Here is a 17,448-nt window from a genome sequence, read left to right as displayed (position 1 = left end):
ATGCAAAAGTGGAGCCAAATTTTAGGGGGGGGGGGGGCTACTAAAGATTTCAGGGAGGGGGGCTAATTCTTCCAGCAATAGGCAGAGTGGAGATGCAGGGGCTCTAACAACAGGCCTCGTTAGCAAGTAAATGGTCTTTTAAAGACCTGTGAAGCACTCGGGTGTGGCTGCGATAAGACAGACGCCAGAGCAGCCAGCCCACAGCAGCTCAAAAACTGTCTGTGTGGGTGCCCAGGAAGCTGTCTCAGCTCGGGCTGACACACACGCTGGGGGGATTAGGAGGGGTGAGGGCTGAAGCGCTTTGAGCCCCATAGGCGTTGCTCGCCTGATCTCTACAGACCTTACCCCGCACAGCGCCCAAACAGCTACACTATGTGCCTCTTGTAATGGGAGGGGAAACTTACTACACTACACAAACCTCGTTGACTTTGAACTATAGAAAAACATACAAAAATGGGTTTTTGATTAAGAAAAACCAAGCAACTTCCTGTTTGATGGGTGTATTGTTCAGCAAAATAAAGGAATCACCCAGGGAAGCTGCCTTAGCTCATGTCCAATTCCTCCTGCAGCGCAGGCCTGTGAGCTGTGATGTCATATCACCAGGGCCAGCGCTAGGCATGGGCAGTGTGGGCAGCTGCCCAGGGCCTCAGGCTCAGCTGAAACAAGCAATAGGCCTCGCCTTTTATTAAGTTAAAGCCATTTGCTTTGCTAATGGTATTATATAGCAAAGCAAATGGCTTTAACTTAATAAAAGGCGAGGCCTATTGCATTTTCAATGCTTGTTATTCCAAGAAAGAAGGGCTAAGAAACTCCCGCCAGGGTGCAGAAACTGAGTGGTCTGTGAGAAGCCAAACCAGCGATGAGGAATACGAGTCCAGTGATTAGGGAGGAGTCCCGAAGATAGCCGAAGACCAGGGGATGAAAAACACAGAGTGGATGGGATTTACATCGGAAACGTTCGGCTCAATTCGTTGACGGATATCCTGAACTGAATGGGATGCCAAATATATCGGAAACACTCGGTTTACTTTGGATACGTTCGCGCATTGGCTTCGTATGGTTCCTCTGGGTTGCCGTCTCTTTCCGACATATTGTCCGCAGAACGTAGGGAACCGACCGGGGAAAGGAAAGAACACCGGCTGAGATGGGTGAGTGTTGATAGGTTTCCTGGGACCAAAGCGAGGGTCAGGGGGCAAAGAGACGCTTGTAGGCATGGAGGAGTGCGGGGAGAAGTGGGAGGGGAAGATTGTAAACCCATGAAGCAAAATACCCTTTCAAAAATGTGTGAGTGTATATGAGATGTATGAAGAGGGGACTCTGGGATTAGAGGTTTGGGTGAGACTAGCAGAGATACCTGAGAGCGGAGTAGTGATTCCTGAAAGAAGGGGCATGCAAACACCCTTGGAGTTAGGGATACTAACCGAACGGACCTTAGCTGGTAGGGTATGATTCTACAGTGTTTGAGACCACGGGCGGGAGGGTAGAGCTCGGCCAGGTTATAAGTGTGCCGTGGGCAACATCAGAGAGGCAGAGTGGAGAACTGTCAAAGGGCATTAGGAGGTTCAGTGTGGGAGATCAAGTGGGAAGTGAGGCCACGGGTCGCGGTTGATAGGTGGGACAGACATGAGGAACTTGAAAAGTATTAGAGCTCAGGGGTGAGATTACACGGGAATGTGCATCTCCCCGCCTTCTGGAGACACAGCTGACCAGGATGATGAGCAGTGTCCAGGATACTGCCGCTCCCCCTGCCGCGCTGCCTTTACAGCCGGTGTCTGCTCGGCTTTGATACGAGCGCGTGCTCCGGGGAGGTGGCCTGCGGCGCTGGGGTCTCCCGGGCTTTCTTCTCGCCATTGTACAGTAGCCCGGCTTCAGACCTGCGTGCTCATGTTTCCGATTCCTGTGAAGTTCTCTGTACAACAGGGCGTGCCTCGGAGCGCTTCAAAGAGGCGCCGTCCCACAAAAGAGACAAGCCCCCCCCCTCTGCTGCCTGCTAGGCAACCTGCGAGGCTGGGCCAATCCCAGCGCGGCTTGCGGTGACGTCGGAGCTTTATGAAGCTCCAGGCGGTGATCTCTTGTCTTTATGGGTCCATGTGTTTGAAACACATGGCCCCATAAAGATAAGAAAAGGCTTTACTACAAACGTAAAGCAAGCGAGCCAGTCCAACTGGGACGGCTCTAAAAGAGAAAAGTGTACGTCATGAGACGCTCTTTTCCAATGGCTGGCCACCGTTTAGCATAAACGGTGACGCCAGCCAATGGAAAAGAGGGGCGGGGCTTAAAGCCAACTAGAGAAATCTCTTCAAATCATTAAATCTCGCCAGCGAGACTGCGCATGTCTGCGCAGTCTTATGCCAGGCGAGAACTAAAAAAGGGGCCCGCTTCACTGTTAGCCCATGCGTGGTGGCATACCTGGAGGTGCAGGGGTGGAGGGAAGCAGCACACAGAATGGGGCTGGTACAGCAGCTGGGCCAGCAATTATGTTGGCTTAGTGTCAGGGACGAGGCAGCGCCTCTGTTAAGTACCGGCCATTCTAGGCACCCTTTTGTCATTTTGTTGCTAGGTGACAGAAGGCCCCCTTCTTTCCAGGACAGCGGGACACAGATAAGGAGAGGTGGGTGAGGGGTGGAGGGAGCAGCCAGATCAACTTGGTTTTGTAACCTTTGCATCGCCCATAGCAAAGATTGCTTTGATGTGAATGAGCATTTAAAATGTATGTAGAGCTGCCCGTGCTAGGGCAGCCTCATTACTGAGTTGAGGCCCAGGAGAGGGGGGCCTCCCTTTCCTGGGCCTCAAAGCGCTGGAGCCAGCTGTAAGGTCTAGGTGTGAGGGCCCCCTTCCCTGGGCCTTGTAGCCATTACTCCCTCTTTCCTCTCCTTTCTTGTATTTATTCCTCTGTGAAATTGACCAAAAAAGGAACAAGCATTGAAAATGCAATAGGTCTCTGTGGGAAAGTGGCTCTGTATATACTGTTCCCAAGTAGGTACAGTGTGTACAGAGTCTACAGCCCCCAGAGGGTTGGCAGAGGTTAAAGTTAGATATAACCTTACTCTCTAAAGTGGTAGCTTGGTCGAGCAGTAAGGCATTATCAGAGGACAGTGTAAAGCATTTGTTGTACACACTCAGTCAGCAAATGGTCTCACACACTCAAGAACTGAACTCTAGGCCAATGGTTTGTATATACAAATATATGGTTGTTTTATTTTAGAACCAACAATAGGTATTAAAATATACTTTCTCAGAGTGAGATGCCTTAGTTAATACTTTTGCAATAGGCAATTGACTTTTGTAAGTAGTAGTTACAAGTTGTTGCAATAGGCAACACAAGTTCAAACACAATAGCACATTGAGCTCAATGGAAGTGTCAAGTTATTTGCAATAGATTACTTTCAGGATTACTTTTGAGATTCCAGGACTGGATCCTAGATTCAGTCCTGGGACAGTTCTTGGAAACAAGTGATAAAAGTCGACTTAGTTACTGTTGTGATTTTTAGGCAATATTTTGCTATTTTAAAAGTTGACACTTAGAAGAAATGTCATAGAAAAACAGGAGAAAATTCAAGTTGCAGGCATAGTGTGTTCTCGTTACTTTTGTCATCCAGTACTGGGCTCCTAGGCTCAGTACTCGGACCTCTATCTAAAACAGGTAAGTAATTACGTTTTCACAGTTGGTAGGATTTTTAAAGAATATTTGTAGTTTGCAAAAACCGACACAGAAGAAATTTCACAGAAAAACAGTCAATGATTTCCTATGGAAGAAAATTGGGTTAATGGTAAGTAAGGTTGTGAGTACTTTTCAGGGTCAGTGCTGGGCACCAAGATCCAGCACTGGGATGTCTCCTAATAGGAGGTGAGTATTTTCATTCTCATTACTCGGTTGATTTTAGGTGAATATTTTAAGTTTTAGAAACTCCACACTGAAGAAATTTCAGAAGAAACCAGTCAATGTTACCCTATGGAAGGAAATTGGGTTATCTGCTTTTGGGTAAGTACTCGACTGGCAGAGTTAAGGTTCTGGCCACAGACTCAGGGTTCCCCCAGGGTCAGGTTTGTACAGTTGTGAGTGAGTTTGGCACAATGTTATCCTATGGGATGCAGGGGGGCCTTGGTTGGTGGCTGCTGACTAGCAGGCCACGCGGCTGGGGGAGCTGGGCTCCTGTCACTTGCTCAGGGCAAGTGGGGAAGTAGGTAGGAGTAGAAATTGCACTGCCAGGGCAACTCGGGTGGCTGGGTGCAGGGTGCTTTTGAGCCTTCGGGCACTCAATGGATTTCAACAGGAAAGCTCCAGGACGAACAAAGGCTGCAAGCTCGGGGATGAAGATTCTTCAGGTACCACCACTACTTCAAGAGGTAAGTTGGGTAGTTGGAGGATAGGTAGGTACCCAAGAGTCGGGCACAAGGGACCGCAGGGCGCCGGGTGCAGGGGGCCTTTTGGTGTCGGGAAATCTTACCCTCTGTTGATCGAGGTTGGGGGGTCCCTGGTTCTGAGGCTGCAGGCGTCGGCAGGAGCATTGAGGTGAGTTCTTGGGTGCTGGATTCGGGGTCACGGTCGCCGGGGGGACGTCCTCGGGGTCTTTGTCCACTCCGTCACAGGTCAGGCTTGGCGGGTGCAGAGTGTGCAGGGTTCGCGGTTCCGGGCTGATGCCAGGGATTGGTAACTTGCTTTGAGCAGAGCCACTGCTCATGGCAGTCCCAGATGCTCCGAGTCACAAGGTAGCCAGGTCCTCCGGGGTTTGTGAGGCTGCTGGCCACAAGAGGTGCCGAGACTTAGCAGTAGCAGGTTCGAGGGTCGACAGGCCGGTAGGGCTGGGGCCAAAGCAGTTGGTGTCTTCCTCTTCTTAGCCGCTGCGTGGCAGGTCTTCTTTCTTCTAGCTCTTCTTTGCTTTTTTGGATTCTGGAATCTAAGGAAGGAAGGTTCAGGGTGCCCCTAAATACTAGATTTAGGGGTGTCACAGGTAGGTAAAGGGCAGGGACCAATGGGTCCCTGCCCTGGGGTGGGTACACCCCCTATCCTGCCACTCTTCTGTGGGAGGGGGGCAGTAGCCTAGTCCTGATTGGGCAGGGCTTCCCATCTTCAAGATGGCGAGAGCCTGGAGATGTGCTTCAGCTCGCCTCCCCCACCTGAGGGGTGGGGTTGGCAGAGGCTGGCACATCCCCTGTCCTTACTTGGGGTTTCCGGCCAGTCTTCCCGCCAGAGTGGGGGTCAGAACCGGTGTGGGCCAGTTGCTGAGTACAGCAAGTGGCCTGGAGAAGCTCACAAAGGCGGCATGCCTTTGAAGCTTCCCCCTGCCAATCCTGGGGGAGGAGACCTAGCTCCATGCCCAGGACGTGCATTGTTGCAGGCCCAGGAGAGCTGGAGCTCTCCACCCAGGGGTCCAGCAACGTGTCTGCTGTGTGGCAGCCTAGGCAGCCTCTCAGACCAGACGTGGATTGTATTTTAGGTTTCAGGGGGCATCTCTAAGATGCCCTCTGTGGTGCTTTGTACATTAAATCCCACACTGGCATTAGTGCGGGTTTAATGTGCTGATAAGTTTGATAGCAAACTTCCCAGTCTTCAGTGTTGCCATTATGGTGCTGTGGAGTTCGTGTTTGACGAGCTCCCAGCACCATATACTCTTAAATGGCAGCACTGCACTTACAGTGCCCAGGAATGGACCTGGGTACTGTAGGGGCACAGGGCTCATGCTCCTGTGCCCATGCCACTGGCATAGGGCACCCAGCTAGAGGGGTGGTTGATGGATGCCAGTGCAGTGTAGGTTGTGGGCATGGCACACAGGGATGTGTGCCATGTCGACTCTTTGTTTTATCTTGCACCCAGACACTCAGCCTGCAAAGGCAGTGTGTGTGTGTTAGGGTACAGGGCCTCTAAGGGTGGCACAACGAGTGCTGCAGCCCCTAGAGGCCTTCCCTGGCCACAAGGCCCTGGGCACGTAGGGTACCATTTACCAGGGGCTGACATGTGGCCAGGGTTTCCCAATTTCGGTTTTAGTTTTTAGGGAAGGAACATAGGCCCTGGGCACCTGATTGGCAGGAGTCCAGGGCACACTCAGTCAAAGTACATTCACCAATTCAGCAAAAACTGGAGGGCATACCATGCAAGTAAGATGGCACTTTCTCACAGTCTCTCCTTTAATTAAGTTAAAGCCATTTGCTTTGCTAATGTTATTGTAGAGCAAAGCAAATGGCTTTAACTTAATAAAAGGCGAGATCTATTGCATTTTTAATGCTTGTTCAACCTGTACTTCTGCCCCTGTTGACTGGCAAGGCGACCCCGTTGCCCCCAGACAACCAATAGTTGCAGTCGCGGGAAACCCGTGAAAATGTAAATGATGCAACCTCTATTGGGCCGCTGACTTTGACCGGTCCAATCCAGCCCGCTCCTGTCTTTGGGGCCCATTGGGGGTGCGATGAGGGCCCTTGTCCAGACTCTGTGATTGACGCTGACCCTTTTTCTGTTTCGGTATAATTCCAGTAGGTGCATCAAGGGTTGATATGCACAAACAGCATAGGTTAGTTTATCTATCCGCTTTTCCATCCGCTCTTAGAGACTTAAATTAGAAATCTGATTCCTAAGACTGGTTCAAAATTGTCTATTGTTTGATTAGGAACAGTTTATGAGGCAGATCATGTTTAGCTCGCCATAGTAATCTCATTGGCGATATGACCGTTTTGTTGCTGCTGCAACTGTATTGAATTTATTCCTACGGCCAGTGCTTTAAATGGGCCAGTACTCCTCGGTACTGAGTACCGGCACTTCTTAGATTTATCACTCTGAGTACCGGCACTTCTCTACTTCCGAGGAGAGTACCTGTACTCATGAATGGGTAGGCTCATTGCCCGTGCTGGTGAGCAGGAGTGGGACGTGTCTCTGGCAGCCAAGGCGCCGCTTCTGTAGCCCCGACCTGAGCCCCAGCTGAGCTATTCAGCAGGGCTCATTTGAATAATGTCCAGGTACTCACCATCACGCTGTGCGTGACAGAGCAGGGTCCGTACAGGCCGTGTGCTGCCAATCCCATTCGCACTATCCTATGCCTTCGTGCACGCACAAGAATCATGTCAGTGCCCTGGCAGTGGCCATCAGGCTACGGCCAGTCCGGCCCCGGTGGCAATTAAAAAAGCCATGGTAGATGAAGAGAAAAGATGGCTTTTATCATACCTTAGTCTTTTGTGTGTCTGCTGTTTGTGTGTATGCCTGTTTTTGTAAGAAAAAAGTGAGAGAAAGAGAGAGAGAATCCAGACACTCTCAGGAGGTATTTTAAAGAAAATGGGTGGCACTTTGTACATATCTGCTTGGCGACAAATATTCATAAATAACATAAAAGGGAGGGAGGGTGAGCGAGTGGATGGATGAGTGAGCAAGGGTGGAGGTATAGATGGATGGATAAATGGATGGATGAGTGAAAGCATGCATGGGTGAAAGAGGGTGGATAATTGGATAAAAGGGCGAATGATGGGTGGATAAGTGAAAGATTGGATGGATGAATGAAAGGTAGAGAGGATGGATGAAGGGGTGGATGATGGATGAGTGAAAGGAGAAATTGAGTGAAAGGGTGGATGGAATAAAGGAGTGAAAGGGTTGATGGATGGATGAGCGAAAGGATTGATGGATGAGGGAAAAGGTGGATAAAGAGATGGATGGGTGAAAGGATGAATGGACAGGTTTGGCGATGGATGGGTGGATAGACGTAATGGTGAAAAACTGAATGACTGATGAGAGACTGAATAGACGATAGAATGGAAAGGTTAAATGGCGGACATCAGCAGGTAAATGAAAGGATGAAAGGATGAATGGATAGATCGATGGAAGAGACACGAGTTATCTTCTGGGGAGGGTCATGATGAGTTGCTTCATTTGCTTGGTGCCATAAGAGCTTTGGTTCAACTTGAGGGTATTTTCAGTTTCTTCCTACTAGCGTGCTCAAAAATATAAAGTAATGTGCCAAACAGCAATTAACAGTATGACATTAAGAAGGTAAAACTATTGCAAAAAAAAGGAAATGTTAACCTATTATCGCATTTCTCTTTCATTTGGTGTAATGAGTTAACCTGCTTTGTTTAAATAAACACGTCTTGTTGGACTTGGCCCTTCTGGCAGGTTCACCCCTAAACTTTTTGCTTTTACTGGTGACCTGGTGGTAGTGATTTTTGGTTTCTGCGCACTTTCCCTGTGTCCCAGAGTAAAGTGCGTGAGCACTCTGAGTGCATGTGGTGAGATAGGCCTGCCCTCCCATAGGAATGCATGGGGAATGTATGCGTCCCTGGTAGTTCCTGATGCGTGGGGTGTGCAGGGTCGAGTCTGGTATGTGCGGACTCGTGATTGGCTGGAGCTGGCTGGTGAGCCTGGCTCCAGGAGTCTGGATGGGTCTGCCCCGGTGGTGAGTGTTGAGATCAGCATGTGTAATGTGAGGGAGTGGTGCACCTGGGTCCTGTGAATAGGGCTGGGATTTCCCCACACAATGCTGGCTCCGCCCCCTGTGGTGCGACTGATGACCCTGGCCTGTTCTCTGAATAGGGAGAGGGGCTGAGCAAAACAAAGTGCTCAGGAACCAGTTGTAACTGGTTCGCTCCTTCCCGGCACCTTGAGACAAAGGAAACCTGTGTATAAAATGGGGCTGTGACCCCAAGTAAAATGTTCTCTTCCAGGATCCTGCCTGAGGGGGCTGCTGCTGCTGTTGCTGGGCCAGAGGACCGCCACTTGGACTACCTCCCTGCCTGGAGGCCCAGTAAGCTGGCTCTGGGCCCAGCCTTGCCCCCCTGCCTACCTTCCTGAACTTTGCCAGGACTTTGTTGCTGGACCTTGCTTATAGCGCCAGGACCGCTTCCTTTGGGACCCCAGCATCGAGAAGCGCTTTTTCTGAAGAGCGCCTTCATTGTGGCCCATGGCGCGGCGCTACGATAACCTGTGAGGGAACCCCGACGTAGGGATTCCCCCGCTCCCTGCCGCGTTTTGAGGTGGGAGCCCACCCCGCATTGTGTGCTCGTTGACGGGTGCCCACCCCGCTTATTCCTGTATCTAAATTACGGGTGCCCACCCCGCATTGTGTACTTAAAAGAACGGGAGCCTACCCCTTGTTGTGCCGGCGGAAGCCTGGGTCCCGAAAGAATCACCGCCACCGGCCCGGGAGCTTCCGTGAGAGGTCCGCGCTGCCATTGGTGGCGGCGCTCCTGAGCCTGGAGGCTCGTCTCAAGGGCCGCGCTGCCATTGGTTAAGGCGCTCTGGGCCGTGCTGCCATTGGCAGGCCAGCAACCCTGCACCTCTAGCCGGGGGAGCTTCCGAGACGCGAGGCTGCGTCCGGAGTCGAGACCAGTGGGAGGTCTCCCCTGCCCCGCCGGAGTGCTACCGGTGACAACGAAGGAGAGCGGAGACGACGCAGGAGTCCCCAGAGAGCAGCCCGGTAAGTGTGAAGGGCTGGGGGACTCCGCGCATGTGTTAAGGGTGCCGGTCCCCGACCGGTCTATTTCCTTGAGCCCACGAGGCTCCGACATCGGGGGCAGTGTTCCTGAGCCCCCGGGAGGCTCCAACGTTGGCCCTATTGTTTGTAAAGAGCCTAGTCGGCTCCAAGGGGGCACATGGTTGAAAGAGCCTAGAGGGCTCCAACGTGCACCGCCCTGTGTGATTCAGAGCGCGAGTACGCTCCAACATGGGGGACAAGTTCTGTCCTTCATTCTCCCCTCTCATTGGCACATATTAGTTCGGAAGCCAGTGCTCTCCGGTGGGTGAATATTTGTTTAGAGCCCCGAGGCTCCCACAACTGCTATATTGGTTTCAGAAGGCACAGTGGTGCCCAGGCTCATTTCTCCAGCTGCCCGGCACTTAGTGGGCAGCTGCAACGTTTAGGTTGTGGCCTTGGCGCTTTGCCTTGACTGCGTGCGCAGTTTTGCCCTGACTCTGCTGGACAGGGCGTCCTAGCCCCCTACGAGGCCAGTTGGCCTAGGGACTGCCACAGGTGGTGGCTAATGTGAGTTTTGCGCTATTGTTCCCAACCTACACCTCTGAATGTGTTGTGATGCATCATGTGTAATGTGTTTATACCCCTACAGGTATTGTGATACTTAGGTGGTTATTCTCCCTAGTACAGGTGATGCTAGTGAGGTCTGGTTCCCTGCGTGACATTCTCCTAAGGTGGTTAGGGTTGCGTAGGTGGTACTTACCCGTTACCAGTAGTTACTGGTTGTGTGCTACATGTGTTATTTTGTGCTACAGTAATTTTATATCCTATGTTCTAAGTGCTAAGTTCTAAAAGTGCTAATTCCTGACAGTGGTCCATGTGGCCCTGTCCCCTGTACATATAATCCCTTGTAAAATTCTGCCCAGTGCCAGTTGGCACAGTGTAAATTGTGTGAATATTATCTAATGTGTTTTGGTATAATACAAAGGCTATTTTTATATAATACCTTGTGTGGAGTTTCTTTAGTGGTGGGCCTTGGGTGTTGTTGCTGGGTGCACGCGCAAACGCTTTACACATCGCCTCCGGGATAATCCTGACTGCTCGTGCCAAGCTACCAAGGGGGTGAGCAGGGGTTATCTTTGGCGTGTAACTCCCCAGCCCTGACTAGAGTGGTGGTTTCTGCCTGGCTGTGGCGCAAGCCCTAGCCAACCAGAAATCCCATTTCTAACACGTCTCATGTGTTTTGGTGTGTGCTGACACTAATATAGAAGTTAAGTATCATCATGTCACCTTAGCCCCGCCCCTAGCCCCGCCCCCTCACCACACCTCTAGCTCATTTTGATGAGTACCTGCACTTATTTTTCCCATTTAAAGCACTGCCTGCGGCATCTCTTATCTGAGGCCCCCCTGTCATGGCAGTTCCACTTAAGGTATTGGTTTTTTAGGTCGCGCCTAGAGCAGCGCATGTGCTGCTTGCTCAACTTTTAGTAAGGGGGTTTTCTAAGTGCTACCAGAGGCTTTTGCTGACCTCTAGCTTGCGTGCATGTGCGCTGTTGTACTTTGGAATTTGGGACCGCGTAGGAGACAGTACCCTACCCCTGTCTATCTCGGTAATAGTGAACCGCGAATGGTTAATGCGGTATGTACGAGTGCTTTCTGTAACGTTTTAGCTATGAATGCACTGTGTATACGCTATTTCACATCACTGCGTGGGTTCCATTTTGTAGCAGTGGCCATCTTATGGTTGCCCTCACATAGGCTATATAGCATGAAGCTAAAACGGGCCTTTTAGAGCACATGTGCCTTTCCTTGACTTCTCTGTGACCTGGACAGCTTGGCTCCGCTGCCCCAGGTCAAACTGGTCTCACGAGTTCCCCGTCCTCTGGCCACCTGTGATTAGCATCAGGGTTTGACACACCATAAAGTCTTTTCATGCTACACAAGCCTCCGGCTAATCTCTTTCACACATTGCTGTTCCTGCTTCATGGCTTCTTTCCCAAAACAGGAGATGCTCATGTTTATTGGGGCCTATCGATATCTGATGTGGGATCTGAGCTTTACTGTGTAAATAATTGCGGGCTGGCTTCACTGGAATGTGGGATGGTCATCATGACTCTGCCTTTTTTGTTTGTAATGTACACTTTGAATGACCATGCCATAAACCTAGGAATGTATGCCTGAGGCAGGAAAATCTGTATTTAAGGAGAAGCCCGTTTCTGTGATTTTCAGCAGTCTCCTGAGAACATACACGCTGTTGTACTTCTAGGACGCCTGTAATTGGTCTGCAGCCAATAAACTGATCTTTGACTTCACCCAGAAGACTCTGTGTTTCTGTAGGTCTGAAACAGGAAGAACCCAGAAGTCATAGGGTGTGTTCCCCTGCACCGCTGGGCTTAAAAGACCCAGTACTTCAGTTGGCGCCCAACTCGGCGCGATTTCAGCGGTACCGGTCCAAGCCAGAGGTTCGTGAGGAGCTTCGTGTGGAAATTCTGGAGGAAGGCCGCCACTTCATCGACCCCTGCATGTCGACGTGGTCCGAAAGTCTTTTCTGCGAGGTTCTCCGCGTCCCGACGGCTACGAAGGACTGCTGCCCTGATTAATCGCCCTGTTTTGGACCCTTGACGATTTTCGTAGAGCGAAACAATCGAGAGAGTCTTCTGGTGACGCCATCGATCATCAATATTCAGTTAAGTATAAGTGGAGCGTCTCCCAGTTTGAATTTGGTATCCTTCGGGATCATTTCGATTTGGTGCTTGCAAGTCCCAAAGCCAGAGGACTCGTGTATTCACGAGACTATTGTATTCGATAATCCTTTGAAGTTTTGAAACTAGACTAGTGAGCGAAGATGCCTGGTTCTATTGTATTTTGTAGATTGTTTTGTTTGGGTTGTGGAAGGGATTTCCAGTTAGAGGATTCGTGTCCGGTTCCTCCAATTGGAACTCCAACTTATGAGCTTTATGTGAAACATGGCGTGGGCCCCATTGCATATAATGAAATATGGATCCGATACACCAGAAAGGACGGGGTTTTAAAATGGCCCCAAAATAGTAGTTTCGATACAGAAATCCTGGATAACTTAGAAGTTAAATTTTTTAAAAAGAAAGCCCGGCCGGCGATGTTTGATTCTTTCCGCCTATGGCGAAAGGAAGCCAAACAGAAGGAAATTAAACTAGCGAAAAGAGATAAGAGAGAAAGAGGTATGTCAGTGATGCAAGCAGCTGTGAAATTTAAAGATAATGAGGAGGAACAAATGAATGAGCAATTGCACAGACAGCGCAAATTAGGGATTGATAAATGTTACCCTGTTTTGTCGCCCCTTGTGCAAGATGAGACAAAAGAGAAAGAGAAAGATTCCCTAATGTCCCATTTGTTAAGTTCGCCACCCCCGTATGCGCAAAATGCCACAGCACCTCCACAGCTTGTAAATGTGCAGCCTCTAGTAAATATGCCGCAAGCCTTCCCACAGCCGCCAGCTCCTCCTCAGCTGGCTCCTATCCCTGCATGCAGCCCTTTCAAGGGCCGCCAGTTTTGCTACCTGTTACCCCCGCGCTTCCTGCGACTTTGCCTAGCGCGCCAGAAGTTTCCCCTGGCGCTCCTTCTTACACTACCCCAGTACCTGTATCTGAATCTGTTTTTCTTCCCTCTGTCTATCCCCCTGTTTTCGCCTCAACTTCTCCTTCAGCACGACAACGACCAGCTAATGTAGTTACTAGTCTAATGTCGCCTCTCTTTGGGTCATCTAGTGCGACTCCTGGTTTACAGCGTAAGCAATTGCGTAGTCAGCTACCTGGTCCCGGAGAGAAAGAGGTGTTAGATCATCTGGCGCGTAGGTGGATTGGTTTCCCTTCACTCTATGATGTGGAACAGGTTGTTAACGTTTTTCACCAATGGGATGCCCCAAAACAGAGGTATGTCTTTGATAAAATGTGTGAATTCCTCTGTGAGGAACTGGAGGATAAGGGTGCAAACCCAAACCCACAGGAATTGTGTCGAGTGCGATTTGATTTCGGAACAGGTGTAATTGTGGGCCCCAATGTAGATAAAGCAGTTGCGACTTTACTGTCCCTCAGAAATGGCGATTGTCAGCAATCATTGTTTGACCAGGATTTCCCTGTGGGGAAGGAGGGAAAAGCGCGACAATATCCCATGATATAAGTCCCTCCGGTATGGAAGGAAGCTGTTGCGGCTGATGCCGCTCGAGGTATTGTTGCTGCTCCAGCACATTTTCAGCGTGTTTGGGTGCATGTCCCATGGAAGAGATCTGAGGTGTTAGCACTTAAACAGACATTGCCTGATCCCCGTAAGAACCCTGCAGGATATTATAAGGAGTTGTCACAAACTGCAGAATCATGTGTAATGAATCTAGCCGACATAGATATGCTGTTTGGGAATGTGGTCCCGCAGCCTTTATGGGGATCCATTCGTAATATAGATCACGCTGCAGAATTGGGCGACACGAGGGCTAATATCATTGCCGCAGACGCTAGACAAGTTGGTGGTGCGAAACCTGAGCCCCTCATAGCAGCGCTCCCTGGTAGAATTATTAACTACATGAAGACCATAATGCCCGCGATGCGCGTAAATTGGGACAAACTATCTGCATGTAAGCAGAAGAAAGATGAGACAGTGTCGGATTTCTTCACCAGGTTTGAAGAAACGTTTGTCGACCACAGTGGTCAAGACATGAGCACTGAAGGTGGCCAACGGTTATTTGTCGATAAATTTGTACAGAATCTACTCCCCGAGTTGTGTAAGAAACTTAAAGACTCAGAAAGTTCTTGGGCTGTTTCCTCTTCAGCGCAAATACTGGCTACTGCACAGTATTATGAGAATAGAGACAAAGATGAGAAGGATAGAACAGATAAGAAAACGAAAGAACTAAAGACAAAGGTCCTTTTGCAGCAGGCCTATCCGCCACGTGGAGGACAGAGTAATTATAGGCAAACCCAAGGTATCTATCAGCAGCCCCAACAGTTTCAGAGTAATCAGCAAATGAATGGGTATTATCAACCACGAATCCCTGTAGGTCCCAACCAATGTTCATATTGCAAAGAGGAAGGTCATTTTAAATATAGTTGCCCTAAATTAATGCAGCGTAACAGTAATGCGTATGGCGCAAGAGGTAGAGGTGGTCAGCAAGCTCCTAGAGGCAGAGGGCGTGGAAATGTTCTCCGGAACGCGCGTCCTCTTCCGCCTCAAAATACCATGAATAGCTTCGATCAGCAAGCCAACGCGACTGGTAATACAGCTCAGTACTACAGTAATGATTATTATGCAGAAGATGACAATGTAGAAGATGATGATTACTAGGATCGCCGTAGACAGAGAGAGGGAGTTGTTTCAGTGCCAGTGGATCAGAGTGGACCCTATGTTAAAGTAACTACAGCGAATGTAACGGAGCCCTTTCTGTTGGACACTGGTGCTGCAAAGAGTTCAATAATGCATTCAAAACTCCCTGGCGCGCCTTTGTCTGGCGAAATGAATGTCTCAGTAGGTTTTTCTGGCGCCCCAGTTAGGAACTCGATTTCTAGTCCTATGTCACTTTCTGTTGGACCTTGTGAGCTACAAGCACCCCTCATTCTAACAACAGGTTGTGGTGAAAATTTGCTAGGCTTAGATTTGCTAAAAAGATTGCATGCCACGCTATATTGTTCTCCTTCAGGAGTACAACTTACATTAGGCAAGAAAGTGATTTCCCCAATGTATTTGTCCAAAAATGCAATGCCACCTGAATTGTCATCCCTTCCGGGTGCCCTTTGGGCTACTGGTCCCAATGATGTGGGTCTTCTGGAAATACCGCCATATGCGGTCACTTTAAAAGCCAATGTCAGATTGCCACGTATTCCCCAGTATAAGATCTCCAATGAAGGTCAGAAAGCGTTGTTAGAAATTGACAGCGATTTGATTAAGAAGGGCGTAATTGAAGAGACAAGAGGCAACGTTTGCAATAGTCCTGTTTTACCTGTCTTGAAACGAACGGACCCTTCACAGCCACCTGTTTACAGATTTGTGATTGATCTTAGAGAGGTTAATCAGATTGTTGTACCACAGTTTCCAGTTGTCCCCGATATAACTACCTTGTTAACCATGATTCCAGCCTCGGCTGCATGGTTCTCAGTGATCGATTTAAAGAATGCTTTCTTTAGCATCCCAATTGCAGAGGAGAGCAGAGACATTTTTGGCTTCAGTTTAGGAGGTCGAAGCTTTCGCTTCAAACGCGCTCCCCAAGGCTATTGTGAGAGTCCATCAATATACAGTCAAGCTTTAAAAGCGCAGCTTGATGCACTTGTTTTACCTAGTGGCGCTATCCTCATTCAGTACGTCGACGATTTACTGATCGCCGTGGATACTGAAAAGATTTGCAAAGAAGCTACCTTGTCATTGTTGCGTCATTTGTCTGCCTTCCATCACAAAGTGTCTCTCTCAAAGCTGCAATATTGTCGACAAGAAGTGACCTACTTAGGTCATCTCTTATCGAAGGAGGGAAGGAAACTGACCCCAGAAAGAATCCAAGCCATTGCACAGTTGAGTGTGCCAAGAACACAGAGAGAAGTGCGTGCTTTCTTGGGCATTACTTCATACTGTAGGCACTGGATACCAAATTTTTCTTTGTTGGCTAAACCTTTGCTAGCATTAACATGTAAAGACACACCGAATCCTATCCCATGGTCTGAAGAGTGTCAGAAAAGTTTTTGGGAATTGCGTAATGCATTGTGTTCAGCTCCTCTGTTGGGTACCCCTGACTACAGCAAGCCTTTTACATTGTATGTTCATGAGAAAGATGGTTGTGCATTATCAGTGTTAACACAGCCTTTTGGCGACAGACCGCGTCCATGCGCGTATTTTTCATCAACCTTAGACCCTGTAGCAAGGGCATTGCCAAGCTGTCTGAGAGCCACAGCCGCTGCAGCCATGTCTATTCGACAGTCTGCTGGCCTAGTAATGGATAATACATTGATTGTCATGGTTCCACATGCTGTGGACACATTGTTAAACAGGACCAAGACACAACACTTAACTAGTGCGCGACGATCTGGTTATGAGCTGACACTGTTAGCAAACCACATACACATAAAGAGATGTAACACGTTGAATCCAGCTACATTATTACCAATTCCAGCAGACCTAGATGAGATTGAGCAACATGATTGTCTGTTCAGAACAGAAGAAGAGACGAAAGGGAGAGTAGATCTCAAAGATACTCCCCTGACTGAGTGTGATGGTACTTTATGGGTGGATGGTTCGTGTTTCAAGCTTCCGAATGGTGATACGACTGCTGCATATGCTATCACGACTTTACACACGATTGTTGAAACTGCACGTGTGCCACAAAATTCGGCTCAAGCAGCAGAATTGATTGCCCTTACGAGAGCATGCGTGTTGTCTGAAGGAATGAGAGTGAATATATATACAGACAGCCAGCACGCCTTTGGCGTGGCTCATAGTTTTGGGCGATTGTGGAAGGAACGTGGGTTCCTGACTTCGCATGGAGCTAAGATTCAGAATGGCAAGTTGGTGAATGATCTCCTTGAGTCACTGACCCTACCGTTGCAAGTTGCGATTATGAAATGCAGTGCGCACAAGAAAATCACTGATGATGTTGGTCGTGGTAATGCGTTTGCTGATGAAGTCGCGAAAGAAACAGCAAAAGATGTGAAGACTCGAATGTATGTTGCAGGCCCTGCCAGATGGGTTGGTGATGTTGGAATGTGTGAAAACACAATAGAAAGTGTAAAGTCCCTTCAAGCTGAAGCCACAGAGAAAGAGTTGAACAAGTGGAGAGAAAGTATGGGTAAGTTGGATGAGAATGGTTGTTGGATTGATTTGTCAGAACATAGGCGATGGTTTTCACTTGATGCATATGTGCTTCCAGTGGTTACTATGGCACATGGAATGGCACACATCAGTACGAAAGGAATCTGTAAGTTGTTGGCTCCAGTATGGCAGAATGCTGGAATTCCTAAGTGTGCAGAGAATGTGGTTAAGAATTGTATGGTATTGTCAGGAAACAGCAAGCTGGTGGCATTTGGAGATACCCTAACTGTGTTGTTTGTGCTTCTAA

General features: G+C 49.1%; 1 protein-coding gene across 1 annotated transcript in view; it reads left to right on the top strand.

The window, feature by feature from the left end:
- The first annotated feature begins 1,028 nt into the window (after positions 1–1,028).
- Positions 1,029–17,448, top strand: part of LOC146808682 (uncharacterized) — a 145,333-nt gene continuing 128,913 nt past the window's right edge. Inside the window, exon 1 of the mRNA XM_085614213.1 lies at positions 1,029–1,148. Coding sequence (XP_085470339.1) covers positions 1,145–1,148 — 4 coding nt within the window. The 5' untranslated portion in view covers positions 1,029–1,144. The remainder of the gene's footprint in view (positions 1,149–17,448) is intronic.

The sequence above is a fragment of the Triturus cristatus genome, chromosome 7 (assembly GCF_964204655.1).
Source record: "Triturus cristatus chromosome 7, aTriCri1.1, whole genome shotgun sequence".
Classification (NCBI taxonomy): domain Eukaryota; kingdom Metazoa; phylum Chordata; class Amphibia; order Caudata; family Salamandridae; genus Triturus; species Triturus cristatus.
This window is presented reverse-complemented; position numbering and strand designations above follow the sequence as displayed.